The following is a 9886-nucleotide window of genomic DNA, read 5'->3' as shown; positions in this document are numbered from 1 at the left end:
TATAAATGTCTTTGTTCTGATGAACACAGAGAAAGATATTTGGAATAATGCTTATAAACAGACAGATTTTGCCCCCCATTGACTCCCATAGTAGGAAAAATACAACGAGTCAAAAGTGCCCCAGAACTGTTTGCTGTCCTACATTCTTCAAAATATCTTCTTTTGTGTTCAACAGGAAAAAATGATAAAGTAATTGTTCCTACTATGGGAGTTGAGATCTGTTTGGTTATAGGCATTCTTCCAAATATCTTTCTCTGTGCTCACCAGAACAATGACATTTATACACATTTGGAACAACTCAAAGGTGAGGAAATGACAGAATTTTCATTTTTGGGTGAAGTATTCCTCTTACCCTTGTCTGTGAAACCAAATGATGGGAAATGCCCCTGTATCAAATTCCTCTGTTTTTCAATGGCAATAATTATTCATGTTAATCAATTCTTTGCTTCAATCGAACTATTTGACATAGATGGTACACCCTGTGTTTTTATAAGGTCAGAAAAAAATATTCCCTCATAAAAATAATAATTGCCACTGAAAAATGAATAGTCCCCTAACAAGAAAAGGTAAGAGTTATGTCAATTTTTGACCCTCAAAACCACTTAAAAAGAAATAACAGAAATAAAAGCAGTATTTTGGTCCTACCTTTAATATAACACAATTCTACATATTAATATTTCATGCCATTATTCACTACAGTTGTAAAAAAATATGTTTAAAAGAAAAAAGGACACCATGGGATTTTAGTCCACCAGTCTCTATAACACAAGCTCACAAACTAGTATAGAGAGTGAAATTGTGATCGGTTTTAATGAACGAGGGGAAACCATTTGCAATCCCATAGGTTCTGAGTCCACAGTGCAAGATGTTCATTATGTACAGAACACAAGAATGTAGAAAAGTGGTTATAGCTGCTGACCACTTTAATCGATACAGAAATACACTCTGACATGATGGAAATAGACACGTTTTCCGGACAACTGAGCCTACAAATAACTCCCCCAGTTCACAAATCTTGTTCCAGGATGTGAAGCTCCTCCTGTAACGCCTGGCCTCGCTCCAGTTTGTCCAGCTGTTCCTTGCTGGGGATTTTCAGCTCTCCAGAATCCACCTTCTGCTGGAGTTCCTCCACCTGCCGCAGCTTCTTGCGCAGATTCTTGATCTTTCTGGCCTTCTCTGCAGCAGCTGCGGACGGATCTGTGCTGCCAGGATCGGGGTTCGGGTCAGGGCTGACCCTCCTCTCCTCTGCTGAGATATTCATTCTATTCATGTCTTTACTCAAGACCTCCTCGCTGGCCTCCTGATGGTGCTGACTCTGCTGTTTGCGTTTTTCTTTGCGCTTCATGTTGCGTTTTGCTATTTTTGAGACTCCAGCTGTGACACTCTGCTTGTCTGTTCCACTCAAAGCCTGCTGCTGCTGTCGGGCGATGGCCGCATCCTCTGGGTTCATGCCGGGTGGCAGGTCGGGTTTACTCTTAAAGAACTTCACGTACTTGTTTTCATAGCTGTTAATAAAAAGAAAGGCCCAGCTTTTGATTAGTGATCATTTGAAACTATATAAAAGAATATTTCACTCAAGGGTTTTTTGGGTGTATTTTATTTGGCAGCAGCTATTTACACTAAGTTTAAATAGCAGTAGGTTCTGTTTACACTAGAGATGCACCGATTGCAATTTTCTTTGCCGATTCCGATTTCCGATTTTATTACAAGTGAAACCTGCCGATTCCGATTTTCTATCCACAAACTATAATTGACAGTATACTGTATATAAAACCATATTAACTTTTCTTCAATACACATTTTTTTTATTTTCATTGAATAAATGATTGAACATTACAATTTCCCCAAATTTCCCTAAATGCAGTTCTCCAAGCTGCATTAAATTACAGAATCTTCTCTTTCCCAAACAACTCTTAAATTGAAGAACTCTGTGACTGAAAAGAAGTACAAATAGTAAAATATAACTAAACATGTCACTTAATTTACCTTTTTCATTTTTGTACTCATCTCACAAAAGTCTAAGATAACAATAAAATACTTTAACTTTATTCTTGTCTGTTTCTGTTTATGAAACTAACATTGCTTTATTTAATTTTTTCTGAAATGTAAAATAAATTGTCTTTATCTTGTGTCTGTAGGATTAAAAGTAGTGGGTTGGTTTTTGCTGCAACTTCTTTATTGAAGTTAAAAATCATATGAGTGAATTCAACTCTAAGATGTATATGTATTTGCAGTTTTTTGTGTTAGTAAAGAACTCAATCAGATATATATCACATATATTGGTTGATTTATTCATTTTTTTTATATTTTGCTTTTGTTTTTATATTACAGTTTTAACGCAAGACAAGGAATCAGGTTGAATGGAATTTACGTTTGTTTTACACAGAGTGAACGACTTCAACGTGAGTTTAGCATGTGTCAGAGTTTAGCATCACTGTTAGCATATATACCCCATGTAGACGGAGCAGTGAGAGATGAACTACAGTGTGTACAGTACATGATGCGTGTGCACGCGCGTGCAGTCAGCGGATATGAGAGATGTGCGTCAGTCAGCAGAGACCCACATGCGAGTGTAAACGAGCCGTGAAAGACAGGCTGTGCGCGTGCACGTTTACATGTTTACTTGCGGCTTTGAGTGTACTGACGGCTGTGACGTTCTTGCCCGCATCACGGGAAACAGAAGATTGGCTTGGAATCGGCGAGACGTGAGACTGACCGGCCGGTCACCGGTCGGGCCGATCATACGAAAAACCGGCCGATTCCGATCTCTTGCCGGTCAATCGGTGCACCTCTAGTTTACACTAAGTGAAAATAGCTGTATTTTCTTTGGATTACAGACCTGCAAACTCAGAAGAGGTGAAAAAGGTGACAGCCATATGACCGTGGGGGAGGGGGGGTTTGTTGGGTGCAGTGCGATGGATCTGGGGGCATCCTCCCCATAAGAAAAAAATTATAATTTTGACATGTAAATTATGCATTCTGGCACACTCTTGACAAGAAAAAAATCTATATTTGCTACAATAAAAAAAAACCTTCACACAAATTTGCTGGTCAAAATGTATTTCTTGGGTATTTTGGCCTGCACAAGTTTTTCAGGTGCACCACATGACGCCTATGGAGCAGCAGCTAATCACATGATGTATGACCTAGGTGAAGCTTACACGCAAATGGGACCCATGCTGCTGGCATAATGAGTCGGAATGCGCACGGTCTAATTTTGAGCTACAGGAAAAAGAAGTGAAAAAGAAGTACACTCACCTAAAGGATTATTAGGAACACCATACTAATACGGTGTTTGACCCCCTTTCGCCTTCAGAACTGCCTTAATTCTACGTGGCATTGATTCAACAAGGTGCTGAAAGCATTCTTTAGAAATGTTGGCCCATATTGATAGGATAGCATCTTGCAGTTGATGGAGATTTGTGGGATGCACATCCAGGGCACGAAGCTCCCGTTCCACCACATCCCAAAGATGTTCTATCGGGTTGAGATCTGGTGACTGTGGGGGCCATTCTAGTACAGTGAACTCATTGTCATGTTCAAGAAACCAATTTGAAATGATTCAAGCTTTGTGACATGGTGCATTATCCTGCTGGAAGTAGCCATTAGAGGATGGGTACATGGTGGTCATAAAGGGATGGACATGGTCAGAAACAATGCTCAGGTAGGCCGTGGCATTTAAACGATGCCCAATTGGCACTAAGGGGCCTAAAGTGTGCCAAGAAAACATCCCCCACACCATTACACCACCACCACCAGCCTGCACAGTGGTAACAAGGCATGATGGATCCATGTTCTCATTCTGTTTACGCCAAATTCTGACTCTACCATTTGAATGTCTCAACAGAAATCGAGACTCATCAGACCAGGCAACATTTTTCCAGTCTTCAACTGTCCAATTTTGGTGAGCTCGTGCAAATTGTAGCCTCTTTTTCCTATTTGTAGTGGAGATGAGTGGTACCCGGTGGGGTCTTCTGCTGTTGTAGCCCATCTGCCTCAAGGTTGTGCGTGTTGTGGCTTCACAAATGCTTTGCTGCATACCTCGGTTGTAACGAGTGGTTATTTCAGTCAAAGTTGCTCTTCTATCAGCTTGAATCAGTCGGCCCATTCTCCTCTGACCTCTAGCATCAACAAGGCATTTTCGCCCACAGGACTGCCGCATACTGGATGTTTTTCCCTTTTCACACCATTCTTTGTAAACCCTAGAAATGGTTGTGCGTGAAAATCCCAGTAACTGAGCAGATTGTGAAATACTCAGACCGGCCCGTCTGGCACCAACAACCATGCCACGCTCAAAATTGCTTAAATCACCTTTCTTTCCCATTCTGACATTCAGTTTGGAGTTCAGGAGATTGTCTTGACCAGGACCACACCCCTAAATGCATTGAAGCAACTGCCATGTGATTGGTTGATTAGATAATTGCATTAATGAGAAATTGAACAGGTGTTCCTAATAATCCTTTAGGTGAGTGTATATTGAACTCGTTTTGTGATCCTAATGCTTCACGTCGTAATTAAACATCTAAAATGATCTTCATTTGTCTACGTTTTCTGAGAGGTGCACATTCTTAAGTCTTAATAAAGGATGCGTGTCCATAAGAAGCAAAGCGCTTGCTCATCTGACGTTTTGGTTTCTGTTTTAGAACATGCAGGATTGAGAAAATAAAGTGAGGGACTGATGTTCAAAGAGTTATTAAGAGAAAGAAAGTGCAGGACTTCATTGTTATAAGAGCTCAAAAAAAAGTTATTAAGAGCTTTCATAAGAAAGAAAGTTAAAAAAAAAAGTGAAAGTGACCTATTTGTCAGATATGGTGACCCATACCCGAAATGTGACCTCTGCATTTAACCCATCCAGAGAGTAGTGAACACACGCACAGCAAGTGGTGAACACACGTACACCCGGAGCAGTGGGCAGCTATCACTGCAGCTTCCGGGGAGCAAGTGGGGGTAAGGTGCCTTGCTCAAGGGCACCTCAGTCGTTACCCGCCGGCCCTGTGAATCCAACCGGCAACCTTCTGGTCACGAGTCCGACTCTCTTACCATTAGGCCTTGTATCTGCCAAAAAGCAGATACAAGCAATACAAAAGTAATCCACGCAGCTCCTGACGACATAATGTATTATGAGACGAATTGATCGGTCTCTAAATATTAAACATCATAAAACTACAGCTTCTCCGACTGAAACTTTGGACAAATATCAATCGCACCCATGTGCCTTACTCACTTAGAAGGGCAGAGCTTTAGAAGTGGAAATTCGAAAGGATTTAGTCTGCAACTGTCTCTCATAACATAGCCGTTTCCATCACACGGGCGACCTGAATAATAAATAAAGTGGCAAGAAAAAGTATGTGAACCTTTTGGAATTTCATGGTTTTCTGAATAAATTTGTTATAAAATGTGATCTGATCTTCATCTAAGTCAAGGGTATTGACAAACATAATGTGTCTAAAATAATAACACATAATTTTTTTATCTTTCATGCCTTTATTGAGAACAACCAAAAAACCTCGTAGTGCTTGTTGAAAAAGTATGTGAACCCTTGAGTGAATGACCTCAAAAAAGCTAATTCGAGTCAGATTTTAGCACACCTGGAGTCTCGTTAAGATAATAAGTTTGGAGGTGTGGACTACATGTACTTTGACTGATAAAAACCCCTCAAACTTTTGGAGTTTGCTCTGCACAAGAAGAACACGCTTATGTGAGCCATGCCTCGCCAAAAAGAGCTTGCAGAGGATCTACGATCAAGAATTGTTGATTTACATAAAGCTGGCAAGGGTTACAAAGTTATTTCAAAGACTTTAGAAATTCACCAGTCTACAGTTTGGCAAACAATCTACAAATGGACACTTTGGGACTGTTGCTACTCTACCAAGTCTAAATGACACCAAGAGCACAACGAAGACTCATCAATGAGGTAAAGAAACAACCCCGAATGACAGCTAAAGATTTGAAGGCATCATTGGAACTTGCTAACATCTCTGTTCATGAGTCTACGATACGTAAAACACTGAACAAGCAGGGTATCCACGGCAGGACACCACGAAGGAATCCACTGCTTACTAAAAAGAACATTGCTGCATGCCTGAAGTTTGCAAAAGAGCACATTGACACTCCACAGCGGTATTGGCTAAATGTTTTGTGGACTGATGAAGCTAAGATTGAACTATTTGGAAAAACACACAGCACTACATCTGGCGTAGAAAGGGCACGGCATATCATCATGAAAACATCATCCCAACTGTAAAGTATGGTGGAGGAAACATCATGATTTGGGCCTGCTTTGCTGCATCAGGGCCTGGCCAGTTTGGAATCATTGAGGGGAAGATGAATTCCCAAGTACGTATATCAGACAATTCTTCAGGATAATGTGAGAATGTCTGTATGTCAGCTGAAACTGTGTAGAAGGTGGGTGATGCAACAGGACAACGACCCAAAACACCGGAGCAAGTCCACAACAGAATGGCTTCAGAAAAACAAAATCCGCCTTTTGGAGTGGCCAAGTCAGAGCCCAGACCTCAACCCAATAGAGATGCTATGGATTGACTTGAAGAGGGCCATACACATGAGACGTCCAAAGAATATGACAGAGCTAAAGCAGTTCTGCCAGGAAGAATGGGCTAAAATTCCTCCTCAACGATGTGCAGGTCTGATCCACAGCTACAGGAAGCGCCTGGTTGAGTTTATTTCTGCCAAGGGGGTCAATGGGTTCACTTACTTTTTCCACTGCCATTTTGAATGTTGAACGAGTGTGTTCAATAAAGACATGAAAGATCAGATTTTTTGTTATTATTTTTAGACACATTATGTTTGTCAATACCCTTGACTGAGATGAAGATCAGATCACATTTTATGACAAATTTATTCAGAAAACAATGAAATTCCAAAAGGTTCACATACTTTTTCTTGCCACTGTATCAACGCCATTTTCTCTTTATCCGAGACGACACTTTGCGTTAGTCCCTTTCAGCAATGCTTCTCAAGGCGCAAAAATTACATTTAGAACACGCTTTTCCTGCCGGAAAAGTTGTCTTGGTCCATGGAAAAGACGATGCCGTTACCAAAAAAAAGACGATGCTGAGTCTGGTTGGCCCAAGGACCAAAAAAGACGACGCTGTTTTCTTGATTCTTGTTGGCCAAACGAATACATAACACATACATAAATTACCTATTTTTGATTCAAAAGAGTGAATTTTTCCGAAAAGCGACTAGTTTGCAGGTATGGGATTTAAGTAGAAATAGTAATTAGTAGGGCTGCAACAACTAATCGATAAAATCGATAATAATCGATAATGAAATTCGTTGTCAACGAATTTCATTATCAATTAGTTGGTCTGTGACGTCACTTGACGTCACGCAGTTATAAATCAAGCGTGTCTTCTTCCCTTTTAAAATTACCGTTTTAGATGTGTCTCTCCGTGCAGCATGAGCATTGCAGTTTTAAAGTCAGAGGTGTCTCCGTGGATGCGTCTCTTCGTGCAGCGCGAGGTGCGCAGTTTTAAAGTCACACGTGTCTCTCCGTGCTGCGCGAGGTGCGCAGTTTTAAAGTCACACGTGTCTCTCCGTGCTGCGCGAGGTGTGCAGTTTTAAAGTCACACGTGGCTCTCCGTGCTGCGTGAGGTGCGCAGTTTTAAAGTCACACGTGTCTCTCCGTGGATGCGTCTCAAAGTCACACGTGTCTCTCCGTGCTGCGCGAGGTGCGCAGTTTTAAAGTCACACATGTCTCTCCATGCTGCGCGAGGTGCGCAGTTTAAAAGTCACACGTGTCTCTCCGTGGATGCGTCTCTCCGTGCGGCACAAGTTGTGCAGTTTTAAAGTCACACGTGTCTCTCCGTGGATGCGTTTCTCCGTGTGGCACAAGTTGTGCAGTTTTAAAGTCACACGTGTCTCTCCGTGCGGCACAAGTTGCGCAGTTTTAAAGTCACACGTGTCTCTCCGTGGATGCGTCTCTCCGTGCGGCACAAGTTGTGCAGTTTTAAAGTCAGACGTGTTTTGCATGCATCTCTTCAAGCTGCGCAGTTTTAAAGTTTAAAGGGGAGAGGTGTTTTAAATGACAAAATTAAAGATTATATTAGTAAAACCCAATTTGTGGCGTTTGCACTTTGCAAAGTACATATTAGGCTAAATACCTTGATTTGGTGGTTTATTTAGTTCAGAGGTGGGTAACGAAGTACATTTACTTGAGTACTGTACTTAAGTACACTTTTTGAGTATTTGTACTTAAGTATTACTTTTTCTGTTTACTTTTTACTGTACTTCACTACATTTGAATGACAAATATCTCACTTTTCATGGCACAAAGAAATGATTTCCTTGGCCGACCCTCCCCTCGCTCCCACGTTTGGGAGAGACTATTGTCAGTTGCTTCTAATATGACACACATGAATCACCTCACCAGGTGTGTTAATTACGGACTAATTATGGGCTAATGAGTTCAGTTGTGTATACTTTTCCCATATCTGATTTACTTATCATAAGCAAAAGATGTCATTACATTTTTTATCCGATTAATCGAAAAAATAATTGCCCAACTAATTGATTATCAAAATAATCGTTAGTTGCAGCCCTAGTAATTAGATGCTATTTACTTATAAATAGTGGCAGATAACGTTACTATTTGCACCTCAGTATTGTTGTGCATTAAACATTATGCATTAATAACAGAGTGTAAATTATCATATTTATAAAAATTATTCAAATGATGGCAACTTATTGAGATATTAAAGATATTACCCCTAACCTTACCCTAAACTTTATGAATAAAAATGAATTTTAAGTCTTAAATCAATTTTATTGAAAACAAATGCCTTTATGATCTGTAATGTGATAGAAAAAGGTAAAAGAGCGTTTTCGTGCCAAGCTCTACTAACTAACACCTTGCCACTTGAGTCGCTGTTTGAACAGGCGTCGTTCTTACACTTTCTCTATTCCAATCACATATTGGGGCTATTTGTACTCAGTGTAAATAGACACTCCGATTTTATTTTCTCGTCGATATATACACATAAATTAATTGTGGTTTGAGTGCTTACACGGGTACCTCCTCCTGCGGTACATATCCATCCTTCACCCGCCGCGGTTTCCTCCACGTGCCGTCCGGCCGCTGCGTGGCGGCGATATATTTCCCTTAAACACACAGACAAACACACAAGCGATTTCCTGAAAGAGCAGCGGGAACTGGCCGAAATTAGAAAAAACATCGAAGAAAAACTTCTAATAAACAAATTTGATATGAAAATATGATTACATAAAAATAGCATTGCCTTACTGTTCCAATTGATTTTTTTTAAATTAATACTATGTTGGCGTGTCAACCAGGAACTGACGATTGTTTATTTGCAAATATTATAGTACGCATAATATTAACACCATATCAGTAAACACTAAATCGTCAATTTATTGTTTCGCTTAACCACAGACACAGTACGATATAGTCGTTCTTTTAAATTTTAATATTGCTCCTAAACACTTTACATAACGTTACACTTTACATGTTATATGCATAAGAACTAGTTGGTGTAATCATTAATCTGTGCGCACACGCACAGCGAAGTTTGTATGACATCGGTGTCAGAAAGTAAGAATTCAACACATGAATGTTTTACGGGAAAATAACAGGCGGATGTTTCGCGGCCATCGCGTACCTTATTGTTTAATAACGCACAATGTCATTACAATACGCCGGCTGTACATGCGTCAATGAGAGATAGAAATATTAACTTATGTACACAAGTATAAATTATACGTGAAATATTTTACCAGATTCATCAGTCACATAGGGGGTCGCCATCTTTAAAAAGGTCGGACTTCCTCTTCCGCTCCTTGTAACTCTCACGAGACTGGTGTGTGTTGTGGTAGTGCTACAAATTGTGAAACATTAAAACGAAAA

The 9886-nt window shown here is 40.3% G+C and overlaps 1 protein-coding gene across 2 annotated transcripts; it reads right to left on the bottom strand.

Annotated features, from left to right (window-relative positions):
- Window positions 1–613: 613 nt before the first annotated feature.
- pym1 (PYM homolog 1, exon junction complex associated factor) lies at window positions 614–9860 on the bottom strand. Of its 2 annotated transcripts, none has more exons than XM_057356022.1 (3): window positions 9757–9860; window positions 9030–9123; window positions 614–1505 (listed from the first exon to the last, which is right to left on the bottom strand). In XM_057356022.1, the coding sequence occupies exons 1-3, from the start codon at window positions 9785–9787 to the stop codon at window positions 1007–1009; spliced, it is 624 nt and encodes a 207-aa protein (XP_057212005.1). In that variant the 5' UTR covers window positions 9788–9860; the 3' UTR covers window positions 614–1006. The 2 variants fall into 2 exon arrangements, with proteins under 2 accessions (XP_057212005.1, XP_057212006.1); XM_057356023.1 differs by having other exon boundaries at window positions 9038–9123; window positions 9757–9785.
- Between the last annotated feature and the right edge of the window lie 26 nt (window positions 9861–9886).

The sequence above is a fragment of the Triplophysa rosa genome, linkage group LG17 (genome assembly GCF_024868665.1).
Source record: "Triplophysa rosa linkage group LG17, Trosa_1v2, whole genome shotgun sequence".
Lineage (NCBI taxonomy): Eukaryota > Metazoa > Chordata > Actinopteri > Cypriniformes > Nemacheilidae > Triplophysa > Triplophysa rosa.
Note: the sequence above shows the minus strand (reverse complement) of the source record. Positions and strands in the feature narration are given on the sequence as shown.

Excerpts from the sequence above, each read along its gene's own strand:
- pym1 (XM_057356022.1), bottom strand. The coding sequence starts at position 9,787 with ATGGCGACCCCCTATGTGACTGATGAATCTG. Across the intron at positions 9,124-9,756 it reads CTATGTGACTGATGAATCTG|GGAAATATATCGCCGCCACG; the intron begins GTAAAATATTTC and ends TGTGTGTTTAAG. Across the intron at positions 1,506-9,029 it reads CCGCAGGAGGAGGTACCCGT|CTATGAAAACAAGTACGTGA; the intron begins GTAAGCACTCAA and ends TTTTATTAACAG.